At 43.9% G+C, this 16,109-nt stretch overlaps 1 protein-coding gene across 5 annotated transcripts in view; it reads left to right on the forward strand.

Moving 5' to 3' along the window:
• Positions 1 to 16,109, forward strand: part of DNM3 (dynamin 3) — a 546,523-nt gene that overhangs the window by 496,831 nt on the left and 33,583 nt on the right. For all 5 annotated transcript variants that reach the window (XM_045084619.1, XM_045084617.1, XM_045084615.1 and 2 more), the window contains one exon: positions 13,798 to 13,962. In XM_045084619.1, the coding sequence (XP_044940554.1) occupies positions 13,798 to 13,962 (165 nt within the window). The remainder of the gene's footprint in view (positions 1 to 13,797; positions 13,963 to 16,109) is intronic.

The raw sequence follows: 16,109 nt of genomic DNA on the forward strand, positions 1-16,109 counted from the left end.
TTTTTTAGAACTTAAAAAAGCACTTTATATGAAAGATATAATACCATGGACCTAATTTGTACTTACACAGTCCAGTGCAGTAGCCACTAGCTATGTGTTGTTCCGGAGCCTTTGAAATGTGGCTGGTGCCAATTGAGACATGCTGTAAGCATAAATGCACACTGGAGTCCGATACTTGGTACGAAAACAGAAAAGAATGCAACTATCTCGTTAATGATTTTTATATTAATTACATGTTGCATTTGTTTGCTAGAGCTGCTATGACACAGGGTCCTGCAAAGTGGCCTAAACCACAGAAATTTATTTTCTCACAATTCCAGAAACCAGAAACCTGAGATCAGTGTCAGCAGGGTTGGTTTCATGGGAGGCCTCTCTCCTGGGTTTGTGGCCTCTCTCCTGTGTTCCTTCTTATGTCATCACATGGCCTTCCCTCTCTGTGTGCTCGGGTCCTAACCTCTCCTTATGAGGACACCAGTCACAGCAGCTTACAGCCGACCTGAATGGTCTCATTGTAATTTAGTTATCTCTTAAAAGGTCCTCATACAGTCCCATTCTGAGGTACTAGGAGCTGGGACTTCAGCACATTTGGGATGGATACAACTCAGCCTATAAACACATCAGAATGGTAGCATTTCTTTAAGTGATAGTATTTTGGATATGTCTGCTTAAATGAAACATCATTAACGTGCATTTCACTGGCTTTATTTGGCATGACTGCAGAATGTGGCTTACGTTTTATTTCTACTGGACAACGCTGTATTTGATTTCTTCAGAATGTTAGAACTCTGGAGCATCACCTGTCCGAGGAGCAATAAAAAGGTCTAATTTTTAAAAACTTGTCACTTTCCATTTAATTTCACTTTTAGTACCCAGTTCTACCGAGGTGCGGTGAGTGAGTGAACGCAGTGGGAAGGGTGTATTAAGAGCGGGAAACGTACGCGAGGCAAGCTGGTCAGGGTCTGATTCAGTGATTTTCAGGCCCTTCCCCTCCCCTCCGTGAGCTTCCATTCCCTCCTCCTAAAGAGGAAAAACGGGAATGGCTGACATTTACTGAGTGTTTATTACGGGCCAGGCTCTCTTCTGAACGTCTACACCAGCTGTTTACTTAATCTGCACAACCCTTGAAAGGTAATAATTATAATATATATTATATAACATATAAATCATTAAATTTTATATTAATTATTTAAATTATTAAATTATTATATAAATATATATAAAAAGTTAATAGATATAACATATATAATGCAATTATATAATAAAAATAAAAATAATATAAATATAACGTTGTTACTCTGTTGGACAGAAAACTGAAGTATCAGAGATCAGTGAACGCCCCCCAAGTTCCCAGGGTTGGAACCAAGTGGTCTCACTCTGCCTCACCCTTTGTTCCCCATGTGCTTCTGTCCCCCAAGACTGTCACAGGACAAACTGAGATACTGTATGTGAATGCGTTTAACATGCACTCTTTTGTCTTTTCCTAGAAATATTCCAGATAAAGCTAGCGTTTTTCTCTTTTGACTGGCAGCTCCACCTGTCTTCCTCGGCCTGGTGATTTTAGAGCTAAAGGAAGGGACTGTGTCCGTGTTTTTGATCCATGATTGAACCACACAGTCTTTGGAAGGATTCTTAGAAAGTCACCAGTTGTAGCTCACTCTCTTGCTCCTTGGAGCTCTAGTTTTTCCCAGCATGCCCAGAAGATTTTGCTGGAGTTCTTGTAGTAACTGGGTGCTCCCCAGTTAGGTCATATTTCTGAATGGCTCTCATGGCTTATATGAAGCTGGGACGCACTTCTTTTTCTTCTGGTCATTGTATGTCAGAGCTGGAAGGGCCTCTCAGTGCCTCTCGTGCTCAGGCAGGCAGTGAAGGGCCTGATGCCTTTAGCACAATAAACCCACAAGTATTGATTGGTGAGATGGTAGCCCCGTTTCTTTCTCTGTTGCAGAAAACAGTCTCAAAGGCTTTGCAGGGGACCTTTTGAATATTTTTTAACCAAGCTCATATTTATGAATTTTGCAAACCCATTTAAGTCATTTATATCAATTATCTCAAGTAATACAAACAGTTAACTTCTGTCCAGCTCTCGCTCTGTCAGGCGCTGTGCTTGTGCGTCTCGTCAGTGACACTGTATTTCGTCTCTACACCAGCCGCGCCTGTAACATGTGTCAGATGTCAGCCTTGCTCCCTCTTACAGCGCAGAGATTAAGGCCTAGGGAGGCTGGCGGACTTCTTCGCTTTAATTTCACTGGAGTCACAAAACGAATTAGTGACAGAAACAAGACATGAATATAGTTCATCTGATTCTGTAGTTCATAGTCTTAGTTACTGTTCTAAATCGCTGCTCAAACCAGAGTGGTTTGGGAGCGTGGGGTAATCTAGAGTCAGGTAGACTTTTTTTTAATTATATTTGAAGAATGTTAGAAATGTGTGTTTAGTCCAAGTATTTTCCTTACAGTTTCTTTGATTTGCGGGTTCTCCTACAGACCTAGTGGAGTGTGTTACTTACAGGAGTATGGAAGATATCGTTAAGTGAGACACGGGTTCTGTTGAAATGGTAGGAATTGCCATCCAGAATTATTTCATTGATTTATTTTAATGCTTTTTAAATTTTAATCACACATACCATCTTGGTATTGCATAAAATATGCTTCCTTAAGCCATGTGCATTTCAGTCTTGAGCCCTCCAAAAATTGGTATCTTGCCATTTCCATTTTTTGTGTATTCCCAGGTATTTTATAAATGACTGTGGAATGTTGCTAGAAATTGTATTGAATTAGATGGATAATGTTGTCACATTTCTTTTTCAGTGCCTTTGGCCACCAGTGTAGAATGAAACTTGGTGATGATCATTTCAAAGAGGTTTTACTCTTTAATTCAGAAATCATTATACCTATTTTAAGTTGAAAGTATTTATATGAATTGAGTAGACATAAGCAATTGGCAGGGGGGATATTATAGTACTCACTAATAATAACATTTCTAAGAATTTTGAAGCCATAGTTAGGAAAGAAGAAATTGGGGGGAAATGGTGAATGCAAGCAGCAATGTGTTTTCTTAGCAATATTTACATATCCAATCTAAAGTTACCTTGTTATTCTATAAAGGAACATCTTGTTCTGGTCATAAAAAGCATTATTTGAAATTGTAATTTCATCAGTGTTTATTAGTGGTTATAGTCTGATTTCTGCTCCTAAACTACTTTAAAAACAGTCTAGGGAAAGAAAGTTTTAAGAAACCACCTCAACTTTTTCTCTTATACCTCAAGCCATCTTTACCAATCTTATTAACACAGCCCTCAGTGCAATCTCTTGTATATAAATTTTAAAATACTACACGCTTTCTCCTAATAATCGCCCCCATCCAGTTTACCTTAGAGTAGTTTTGTTTTTTGTTATAAATGCTGCCCTCCCTTAGTTGCTGATTTTAAAGCGATCTTGCCTTTGTTCGTTTTTGCCGCTCTGTGAGGAGTAGGCAGAACTTGAAGCAAACGTCCCAATCAAGGTGAAGCAAAGAAACTTTTGTTTTCTGTACATTATTTCTGCCATATTGTGACTCAGGCAATACACGCAATTTCAGGAAAGGGATAGAGAGGAGTAGCAAAACAATAAACTACTGACAAAATGGCTATTACTTCCAGCATATAGATCTCTGTGGAATCAATCGATTTTTCGATATCAGAATTTTTAGCATTTCCAGTATATTGTATTCTTATCATCTTCATGAATTTCTATTTTCTGCACACTGGAGATTTGCCTACCTTGTGACAAAGCCCTCTACATTTTAGTTTCTCTCTTAATTGGGAATGAGTATTTACAGAGATGGAAGTTCTATTTGGGGCAGCTTTGGAAGTACCTTTCCAGTTCTGGGGCACGTCCATGCATGCTGTCTGTCTGGTGGCCCGGACATTGTTACCTCCAGAAATGTTCTCTCTTTGAAGACTGGGAACAAGGGATTTATGACAGCTCAACTCGGCAGATTGGTTCTGATTTTACTTTAATCTCTCCTATTAACAGAAACGGATCTAAATTTTCTAGAACAGTTTATAGATTCTTTATCTGGATCATCTGGTAAAGCCATTGGGCCCTGGAATGCCTGACAGAGGGGTACGCACTAATTCACATGTGGGGATGGCTGAGACAGTTGTCTTGAGGTTTTGGGGAAATTCTCCAGTTGACTCCAGACGACGACTTTATCCAGGACAGTGGTCAGGGGAGCCTGAAGAAATGTGAAATCCTTGACTCTAATGACTTCTTTATTTTTTTTTTTTTAAGATTTTATTTATTTACTTGACAGACAGAGACCACAAGTAAGCAGAGAGGCAGGCAGAGAGAGAGGAGGAAGCAGGCTCCCTGCTGAGCAGAGAACCCGATGCGGGGCTCGATCCCAGGATGCTGGGATCATGACCCGAGCCGAAGGCAGAGGCCCCAACCCACTGAGCCACCCAGGCGCCCCCTAATGACTTCTTTAAAAGCTTGGTCATTTTGTTTCTCTACTCCTGCAACAAGTCATGATTCTATGCACAGTTTGACCCTCGTGTGTTTTTAATCCGTGGCATTCTTTTCTTATTTACTAAGCCGTTCTTGAATGTAAAGCAAGGGGTATCGTATTTGCACTGTACTCTGAAGGATTATGTACCTCAAGAAGCTTTCAGTTGGGCTGGGGAAGGGACGTGTGTGCACCTGAGATACAGGACGGGGCTGAGCGGGCTCGGCTAGATGTCCAGATGCAGGGAGGAGCGGGAGGAGCTGGAGGAGCGGGAGGAGCTGGAGGAGCGGGAGGAGCTGGAGGAGTGGGAGGAGCTGGAGGAGCTGGAGGAGCGGGAGGAGCTGGAGGAGCGGAGCTGTACTTCAGAGGCCCCCCTCAGAGACACCGCAGAACTGCTAAACCATGAGGGGGGGCAGGTGGACTTGGAAGGAAGAGCCTCAGGTTGAGAGAACATCCCGAGTAAGTGATTTATTCATCCCAGCTCTTCCAGACAGGGGCAAGAGAACTTCACGTCAAGCCAACCCAACTTCTAAAAAATAACAGAAAGCAGCTTACTGGCTGGTGTAACTGCACAAGCGGAGACACGGCTGTCACAGCCAGATGCACACCCTCGCATGATGTCTGGAGACACCTGCCTGTCGCCATCTCTCAACTATGCCCTCTCTGCTGGCGCCACTGGCAGCAGGTTGGACTCCTCTCCACTCTGAGGCACACCTGCCTTCGGGCTGACTTCTTAGAAAGCTGTCCGTCCTAGATGGAAGGAAGCTTCTCCTTGTTAAGAGATCTGACGAACGTGCCCTGATTGGCTTTGCGCAGTGACGCGCCATCTCTGCCATCGGTTAGGCCGGGTGGGCGGAGAGAGTGGCCCCACCTGACCTCTGCAGCTTGTCAGCTCCAGCCCACACGGCTGAGGCGGGGGCGGGGAGGCTCCCCAACTCGATCTTTAGTCTGCCCACAACGGAGGCAGAGCAAGACCTTGTGCTCGATTGGAAAGACTAAAGATGGATGATTTTTGACTCACTCTCTCTTCTTTAGAGAAGTAAAGGTGAACTAGTAGAGCAGGACCAGGGTTACTCCCCATCACAGCCCTTCCTGATTCTCGCTTCTCTGAACTCTTGAAGCGCGTGGGAGCTCCACTAAGCAACATAACGTTGAATCACATACTGTTTTGTGATCTATAGTGAGACTGTTACTATGTTAGGGTATATGAACTGATTGTTAGTCTAACAATCAATATCCTCTTGATTGTTAGAGATCAACAGGATATGTGTGTGTGCATACATGCGTGTCAAGATAGATCCACAGATAGATAAATGATTCTTTTTAAAAAAAAAAATTTTATTTATTTACTTGAGAGAGAGACAGTGAGAGAGAGCATGAATGAGGAGAAGGTTAGAGAGAGAAGCAGACTCCCCGTGGAGCTGGGAACCCGATGCGGGACTCGATCCCGGGACTCCAGGATCATGACCTGAGCCGAAGGCAGTCGTCCAACCAACTGAGCAACCCAGGTGTCCGATAAATGATTTTTTATATGGAATTGGCTCACATAATTTTTGTGATTCTGGCCGGCAAGTCCAGAATGGGAAGGGTGGGTTGGCAGGCTGTAGTCCCAGGAGAGCCATTGTTCAGGTTCAAGCCCAAAAGTAGTCTTCTGTAGAACGAGAAAGAGCCATGTTGCAGATGAAGTCTGAAGGCAGTAGGCAGGAGAATTCCCTTTTGCTGGAGAGGGCCAGTCTTTTTGTCCTATTCAATCCTTCAACTGATTGCGTAAGGCCCACCTACATTATGGAGAACAATCTGCTTTACTCAGAGTCTACCAGTTTCAATATGAATCTCATTCAAAAATACTCTTACAGAAATACTGAGAATAAGGTTTGCACCACATATCTGGGTACCAACTCAAGTTGACACACAAAATTAACCATCAAAAATTGTTTTTATGTTTACCTTATTGTATTTGATCCTATTTTCTGGAAATTTTTCTTTGGAAATACTGTTTCCTGCTTTACTACGCCAAAGAAATGTGGATTTTTTTTTCCCCAATAAAAAGGGAATTTGTGTCAGTTGATTCTAATTCTAGTTCTCCTTAGAAATAGGGTTTTCTTTTTAACAAAGTTAAATTTTAAACATATTTTTGCCAAAAGACAATACTTGAAAAATAGTTTTGACCCTTTCAAAATGACTAATAGTATCTGAAACCAAAAAAGGTGGTGAGGCCAGTGGTTATTTTTAAAGAAACTGTTAAATCTGTTCTGCTAAGATCATTTATTGTTTAGGCAAAAGGTTATTGTGCTGTGGTAAGCAAACTGAGTATATAAAGATAAAAATTTTCCAAAACTAAATATTCACAAGTTTAGAGAAAATTCTCAAGATTGTTTAAATAGCAGTAGTCGATAATGTGTTTAAAGTATATGAGTATTTCATATTCATAAACTTGCCTGTTAATACAAAGCAATATAGGACTTTAGATAGATTACAGATTAAAAACTAGATCGGAATGACTATGACTTTGGGGCACCTGGGTGGCTCAGTCAGTTGAGCATCTGCCTTTGGCTCAGGTCATGATCCCAGGGTCCTGGGATCAAGCCCTGAGTCAGGCTCCTGCTCCGGGGACCCTGCTTCTCCCTCTCCTCCCCGCACGTGCTCTCTCTCATTATCTCTGTCACTGTCTCTCTCTCAAATAAATAATCTTTTTTTAAAGGAATTATACCTTCTGGGAGGACCTCAGGGCAGGTTCTCAGACTTCTCTAAGAATCCTCATATCCACATTTGTCTCTGCATTTGCGGATAAAAGCTATTGTTTCAAGGCATCTTTTTTTCTTTTTTTTTTTTTTTAAGATTTTATCTATTTACTTGACAGAGATCACAAGTAGGCAGAGAGAGAGAGGGAAGCAGGCTCCCCGCTGAGCAGAGAGCCCGACGCCGGACTCAATCCCAGGATCCCGAGATCATGACCTGAGCCCAAGGCAGCGGCCCGCTGGGCCACCCAGGCGCCCCTCAAGGCATCTTAAATGCAAATGCAAGGACTTGTCAGTTATAGGAGGGAAACCCTTCTCCGTATCCCTCCAGATCCTCCTTATCCATCGGGGGCGTCATTCAAATTGCTTATCAGAGCCGTAGGCCCTCATTGGCCCCACTCAGAAAGAGACTGTTAGCGGCTATTGGGCTGAGAGTTTGAAAAAAAAAAAAAAGAGCCACCCATTGACATAGGTTTGTTGTTTTTAGTCAAGTACATATCTTTCCAATCCTATGTGGGTTTTTTAGTGGCTGTTTAATTTCACATTAATCACATAGTTTTATCATGTTTATCACGATGCCTTGTAGAGCTGGAAGGAGAGCAAGCGCGTAGGGAGGAGGAAGAGACAGTAGCAGGTTAGGAAGGGCAGTGATGACAATGACAGGCGCCGAGTCGGTCCCGCCTGCTCTGTCCCGTGAAGCACCGCTCCCAGGATCGGGTGAGATTTAGTGTCTCGTCCTGTCCCCGGGATGCTCCTGGCAGACTGGAGGCGGTGGAGGTCAGTGCGGCACTGGACTGCAGTCGCGCCTCCGAGCTGCAGACATCCGTAGACAGAGTCACCGGCGTCTTCCCGTCGCTGGCGTCCGCGGGGATGCGGACGGGACTGGGCCCGCCCAGACCAGGAGCTGTGCGGGCAGAGCTCCGTCGAAGCAGCCGAGCCGTCCCTCCCATGTGCCATCCAGCTCCCCTGCCTGCGCCCCAGTCTCTCAGGTCCCGTCCGAAACAGACACCCAGTCCCTCGGGAGATGGCCTGGGCCCTTGTCTTCAGAGACTCCCCACATTTCTGAAGTTCAAGGCTACACATCGGGCATAGACTTTAGTCCTAAGGACAGAAGAGTGAGCGCGTACCCAGTGTCTGAAATGTCACCCAGCCCGTGAGCTCTGTCTCTCGTGTGGCCGTCCCCAGGGGCTGCCCTCGAAGCCCAGGTGCTGGAGCTCGGCCTCGAACCCGCGGACCCTTCTCACCTGCGCGCTCCCTGCCCGAGGGGAGGCTCACCAGCGAGCCCTGTCCTTCGACTTCCTTCCTACCCCTCTCGGCTCAGCTGAGACACCGAACCGGTAGTTTTGTTTAGATCATTAATGACATTCCTGTCACAGGGCAGCAGACTACAGTCTCGACTCCTCTCAAAGGCTTTCTAGGGCACGTGTTTTCCATAGCTTTTGAGTTTGGTTTTTTGGGTTTTTACAAGTTTCGTGGCCTGACTTCTGCAAATTAGCCTCGAACTTGCCTCCGCAAATTAGAAGACATATGTGGGGAAAGGTTTCAGGGAGACGTTCTTCATAATACGGGGCTGGAAAATGCAAAGCTGCGTTAGCGTGGTGACACTATTTTTCGTAATGATGACCTGATACTTCACTAAGAAAAAGTTAAGTGATATTTTTCTACTGTTTAAGGTGGGGAAGAAATTGTATGACAATAAGAAGATGCTTAGAAAGGGGCAAGCATTGCTTATCTGGAAAAACAGCTTGTGTAGATCTGGAGGTTATGGTGCGATGCTCTCCACTGGTGAGAAGAGCCGCAGCAACCCCCCCGCCCCCATTCATTAGGAAGTTTATGCACATGTATTTGCCAGGACACTTTGCATTTCTGTCATTCCACTTTGAAAGAGTTGCAGTCACCTTAAGAAAATAACTTTATAGAGGTGGTTTCAGTGATCCTCCAAGAAGCCTATGACATAATTGAATAAGAAATTTAAGGAAAGAAAAGAGGTGAAAACAAAACACACAAAGCATAGACATCCCCCATCCAACCCACCTCTCTTGTAACAGTTGCTCTAAGGTACGGTGGGAATTATTTCCGTTGCGACTCTTTTGTCCTCTCACCTGTCAAAGTATTACGTCTCTAGGAGAAAGCTTTTAAATTAAAATGTAAAACAGACTGTTTTTTGAGTACCGTGCAAATAGCTTCACAAGAAGGAAAATGACAATATTGTTTATAAACAAGTTACAGCGCTGAGTTGTTATTTTTCATTGTTTAAGTGGCTTTAGATCTCACAAAAGCTGTTTAGAACAAAATTGGCAATAGGAAGGCCGGTCCATTGTATTTTTCAGAAGAAAGCTGGTTTTCACAATATTATTCCCCTTTTGTAAACAGCATCAATGAACCTGCACATAAAAGGTTAAATGTTTGCAGACCGTTCTTCTTTGCCTCAAAGATCAGAGACAAATTACTATTTTTATTTTACATTCCCTTGATGAGGATAATGATAAACAGCTGTCACTTGGGTGCTTCGGCTGCAGAGGATCCCGCTGCCAGCCTGTAATGTAAACAAAGGAGAAATACACAGTCGTACACAGTGTACACACGCAGGGACAAGCACGACAGAGAATTTGGTTACAGCTGGGTCAGAGAAAAGGGAACATTGGCTCTCTGACATTACTCAGTTGAAAGAAAAAGTCCATCTCTGCACATTTCTCCCATTTATCTTAGATATATTAGAAAGGGCAGCGCTCCTTTCTTTCTTTCTAAAATCCGAGAAGAAACTCAACTTGCATAACTTGCATTCTGAATTCTGTGACTCCCCGTCCCGTCCATGGTATTGTCTGAATATTTAAAGTTTACGTGTGACCACATATTATTTCCAAAAGCTAAAGAGAACTTCGAGTTGTTTTATGAGTTATTCTGGAATACTTCGTGGGGGGAGGGGGGTGCGCACGCGCGTGCGTGTGTATGTGTTGAGAATCGGTTCAGTGTTCTCCATTCACTCAACACTTTCCTTATTATTTGCATCTGGTTTTAAAAAGTGAAAGTGAACGTCTTCTGTGTGTTTTGATAGGCAGAAAGGAAAGTAAGGCTAAATGCTAAAAGTAGTGTGAAGTGGGAAAATTCAGTGTTTCTGTGTAAACATGCAGACTATGATATAATTTCTTGGTGTTTTATATTTCTGGAGGTTCTTTTAAAAATACTATTTACTCTGCTTTTCTGTTTCAGTCATTTTTTTTAAACAAGTAGCAATATTTCCATGACCTCTCTTTCCTGGAAACTCTTTTCACATTTATTATTTTATCTATGAAACTGACTTGACGTATTATGGATGTTTCAGTGTCTCCTAATACTTCTTGATTTTTTTATACTTACGGAAGAAAAAGAAATTTGTTAAAGTCGTATGCCTCTTATACTCCCTGAACCGATTTCAGCTCTCAGAGGCTCAGCGTGCTCTTCCAAGGGCGGGTGGCCAGTAACAAGATGGTGGTGTGGACTCTCCCAGCAAAGTGCTTCGCACAGTACCCAGAACGCGGCAAGTGCTCAGTGTTCCTGGGACAGTGGGATGTTGATGCTGAAATGTCATCCCTCCCGACTGTTAAACACCTTAGCAAAACCTCAGTGTATTTCAGATCAGAGAGGCAAACTGAATTGTATTTTATCCATTGCAGAGGTGTGTGTCGCTTGGCATTAAAGCTGTTTTCCTCCCAGAGCCATCAGTCATCTCTTCTCATTTATATACATAATTTCATAATCACTGTATCATTCTCAGTGTTATCAAGTAGTCATGGGTCCGAACTCATCACCCTGGGGTTTCTCTGCTCTCCAGTGTCTCTGGCACGTAGTCAGGCACACTGGGAGCCCCTGGAAGGCACCAGAGCCGCTTCCTGGATTTAGGTAAACCCCTTGTGCGGTTGTTAACTCCTTCTCCCGTGCATGGAGCTCTGTGCCGGGTGCTGAGAAGGGAGAGATAAACAAGACCCCAGAATCTAACAGGAGAAGAGCTTTAAAATGAGGCTGGTATTAAATCATAGACGTGAATGAAAGACACAGAGGACGTGCAGAGGAAGGCGTGAGGGGTCTAGGGGCCAGCAGGAGCTTTGTCCAGAGGCGATGACGAAGCAAGGCTCTGAAAGATGAAAGACCTTCACGGTGGGGGGAGGGGGGTCCAGGCAAAGGGGACTAGCTTGCAGAAAACATGAAGGTGTTTTAAAAAAATACCCTTGCCATGGGGCGCCTGGGTGGCTCAGTGGGTTAAGCCGCTGCCTTCGGCTCAGGTCATGATCTCAGGGTCCTGGGATCGAGCCCTGCATCAGGCTCTCTGCTCGGCAGGGAGCCTGCTTCCCTCTCTCTCTCTCTCTGCCTGCCTCTCCATCTACTTGTGATTTCTCTCTGTCAAATAAATAAATAAAATCTTAAAAAAAAAATACCCTTGCCATTTTTATATTGCTTGAATTAAAAATGTTTCCTGCTCAAATTTTTTATCTTAAATTTTCATAGTGTGTGTTGAGTGACAGCTAACTCTTACTCCATGAATGTTCAGAAAGGAAGGAAAGCAGCTAACATTTATCGAGGCCCCTGGCTAGGTCATCTCCTCTGTGTTATCTCCTTTAGCGTCTGCAAGTTTATGAGGGACGCGTATCCCCATTTTAAAGATAGGGAAACTGAGTTTAAATTACATCAAGTGACTGAAACGTGGCCACCCAGCCAATACACAACAGAGCCTGAATTTGAACCTGAAGTTTCCACTTTCAAATACATTATCCTTAAAATGACTTTGCAGGTACCACTGACTTACAACGTGGGCTCAGCGTGGAGCACATTTGCAGTGGTTCCTATACCCCAGGGAAAAGTTGGGAAACATGATTGTTTCTTCACTGCTGTGGCTTTACCTTCTCTCTACCTGCCGCTTTATGGCCTCGGCGTTTTACCCATTCGTCCTAGATCGCACTGTGCTTGTGTATCACCGATGAATAATAACTGAATCGAAGACTCGATTCAGTTCCCTCTCTCTCAGTGACCAAAGACCATTTCAAACCACTGTCATTTTTGAAACTCCCTCTACCTTGTGGGAGAAGCAGTAAGAGGCCTCCGTAATGGCCTTGTAGCTCTCACTCTGAATTCTGCGGTCATACTCTCAGGGTTGGAGGAATGAGTGTTGTGTTTTAGAGTGAGCACATTATTTTCATATTCTTTAAAGCTCTTATTTATTTATTTGACAGAGAAAGAGACAATGAGAGCAGGAACACAAGCAAGAGGTGTGGGAGAGGGAGAAGCAGTTCCTACCAAGCAGAAGCCTGATGTGGGACTCGATTCCAGGACCCCAGGATCGTGACCTGAGCCGAAGGCAGATGCTTAATGACTGACAGGCGCCCCTATTTTAATATTTTTAAAAATTATTGGATATTCCTGAGCAAGAGAAACCTATATAAATGATTAGGACCTATTTCTCTCCTTGTTATCGTTGACTTTGGAGGCCTACAAATATGCCTTTCACACATGCGTATTGATTCAAAGGAAAAGTTTGCCATTTATAGATCCGTTTAAACACAGGGCTTTGCCTAAAACTGATAGGATGATTGAAAACCTGGCAGATCAAAGTATGTACATTTCCAAGGAAAAGTACTTCATGTCTACAATGGAAGCAATAAATTATCCCCCCCTTTTTTTTTGCATTTGTAATTAAATCTTTCCAAATGTTAGAAAGTAGCCAGACCACTAACAATATTTGTATCATGTTCTGGGGCTTAGATGGTTCAACCTGACTTGAAATGGAGACCATTTGTTCTAAATTGATTTCAATGCCAAGCCAATAGGTCAGCCCTTAATGACGAAGATGCCATTCCAGCCCAGCCTCTGGTGGATAAGCCAAAATTAATTAACTCAAGTCCCAAAGTATAGAAAACAGATGCTTCTCTCATGTTGCACAAATAAATTCTTTGTGTATAGATGTGTTCTGTTTTATTCAAAGAATAACAAGTTGGAAGTTAAAATTGTAAGTTTCCCACAATGGAGCCAGCCTTTAGTAGTGATGACAGAAGCATGAATTTACAGAGCAAATTCCAGCAAGTGCATGGAGAGATGAATTAGTCCCTTTATCTCTTATTTTGGCTCCAGGCCAGACCTAGGAGATTTAGTTTTAAAACCTGGGCTCATCCAAATGCTGATCCATTCCTGAACAGACCTAGGGGTTCCAGAACAACACCGAGGTCATTTCTAATCTGTAGACCCCCAGAGGTTTGCATCTGCATCACTCACTTGGATTCAGTTCTTTGGCCAATTCGCAAATGGCTGAGGATTCCATTGTTCTCTAGAAGTCGGTTGTTCGGGGCACGGTTTATCTGGCTGGTCACCTCAGCATTCACGCAGAGGGGGTGCTTTTCCTAGGGTGTGGGTCTCTAAACGTGGAGGAGTAACTGCATGGTTCTGCTCTCTTTTCAGAATTACCGGGTGTGTTAAAGATAAAGTTGGTCACCATCTAGTAATAGAACTCCCAAGTAGAGTGATCAGGAGGTGATCACCTGGTAACATACGGTATTTTGTTCTTCGGAAGGAACGTGAAATAACCCGTGTGTTCTTTCCTTTCCGTTAGACTGAAAGTGATGAGAACGGCCAAGCAGAGAACTTCTCCATGGACCCGCAGTTGGAGAGACAGGTGGAGACCATCCGCAACCTCGTGGACTCCTACATGTCCATCATCAACAAATGCATCCGAGACCTAATTCCAAAAACAATCATGCACCTTATGATCAATAATGTAAGTGACAATCCGCTGTCTCACTTGAACCTCTGACCCGTCTCAGTGCGGAAAGTGCTCATATTCCCGTCAGTTTCTTTGTGGTATCGTCTGGGTGGCTGAAATACCCGCGGCCCAGGTTCCTCATTTTCTATTACTAGTGGTCAGTGACTGACCAGGGAAAGAAAATTTTGGAAACCCAACATGGGGCTTATAGGCACAGAACTGTGGAGTTCCCTGTTGCCTGTCTGCTCTGTGGGGTTCCCTGTCACCTTTGCTCCCAGGGAAGTGGAGTAGAAATGCTGAGCTGTGGTCACGGTGCGAGTTCATTGCAAAGCCGGCAATAAAATCAGATGCCTGGCTCCTAGACTTTGAGATTCAAAGCCAAAAATATTTATTCTTTTCTACACACAAACATATAGAAAATATGTTGATTTGATTATTTTCACCTTCTAAAAGCCATGGAATGCTATTTTAACCTGTGAAACGGCTTTTCGCCCTCTCCCCTTGGATCCAGAGTCAGACCACACCTCTTGTCTGCGGTTGGGGTGTGATGCCGCACATCTTCAGGCCTCAGACGAGCCCTCAGTGGATCGGGAGCATGTGGAATCCCGCCGTCCTCGTGGTTCCTTTACAGTAGTCAGGGCAGGATTCTTAAGTTACAGGATCTGGTTGGGGTCTTTTGGCAGCTACTGTATTAAAGTGCAAATAATATCAAGTTATTTGAGAAACTTTTAGATAAGAGGCCATAATGCGGTGTTGTATAACTGGCTCTTCTGACTCCTGAAAAGGAGACAGCAACATTTTTGGTCTAGCTGTCGTCTCGGGACGCCTTTTTATTTACGTCAATGATACATTATGAGCACTTGCTTGTAGCACACACAGATGAGCGCACAAACGTCCCGGACACGCCGGAATCCGGGAGAGACCTCTGCTCTCGCCTGGTTCTGCTCTAGAGTCTGTTGACCTCAGGACAAACCTGTTCACTTCTTTGCCTCCGTTTCCTCCATAAGTAAAATACGAATCATGGAAAAGGTACCTGACTTAGGGATTTATTTCAGAAGGTGGTATATACGGGATTTCTATGAAGAATATATGGGTAAGAAACCAATGTGGCTGCCTGCTTATTTCCGAACTGGAAAGAACCTTTACTCATATTTCAGGATTTCTTTCAAAACTGTGTTTGCAAACTTGACATTGTATTTGCGGTTCAAGGGGTGTTCATTCCTTGAAGAAAGGTTTCCAGGAAGAAACCCTTGAAGAAAACCGTTCTTGAAGCTCTAAGCACTGTGGTTTTTAATCCTGCAAGGATTTTAATCCCGTGGTTTGTAATCCCTGCACTGGATTGCACGTTTTTACATAATCAAACAAGGTTGTCGGGATGCTTTGAGGTATCAGCAGTAAGGAAGCAATCTACTGGAAGTTCGGAAACCACGAATTCTGTTCTTCAGCTTAGTCCACGGCCTGCTGTGTGACCTGAAACAAATTATCTGGCCCCTCTGAGTGGAAGTCAGTCATGTTCTTATGATCAGAACAGAACACTGCACCGCCTCGCTGAATGGTCAGAGCACGGAATAAATGTGGCTCTGTGCCATTTTGAAAAATACGGAGGACTAAACAAATAGTCTGTGTATTTTTAAAATTACCCTCCTAATTTTGCTTAAATGGGTTCCGGTTGTTTTGCTGTGGTATATCCAGGCACTTCCTTATTTAGACATTTTCCTGATTAAGCATCATTCCTCTTCTCGCTGTTTTATCGCCAGTTGTTATTGCGGTCACCCGTTCAACACGGCGCTGCTCTGCACCATAGTAAATCATCAGCCCAAACCAGCACTTACTGTCTGTCGTGGGAGGAGTCGCCTGACACTAATTAGTTAAAAGGAAAAAGAAAAAAAGACCCTCCATCATACTTTCACCTTCTCAAGAAACCCGCACACACACCTACCCAGAGAGATCTGGGGGTAGGGGCCTCTCCCCCACCAGTGTGTGCGTCGGCTTGAAGGGAGAGGCTGAGCCCCCACCGCCGGGGACTCTCCGTGGCCGTGGGGCTCTGCAGGCTGTCTTGAGAGAGACCTTGGCACGACAAGAATGAGAAAGAAGACCTCGACATCAGGACTCATAGGAATGGGGAAAACAGAGCCATCACGTAATGCTGGCTTCCCACCAAG

Source organism: Mustela putorius, unplaced genomic scaffold (genome assembly GCF_011764305.1).
Source record: "Mustela putorius furo isolate JIRA1106 unplaced genomic scaffold, ASM1176430v1.1 tig00000785_pilon_pilon_pilon, whole genome shotgun sequence".
NCBI lineage: Eukaryota > Metazoa > Chordata > Mammalia > Carnivora > Mustelidae > Mustela > Mustela putorius.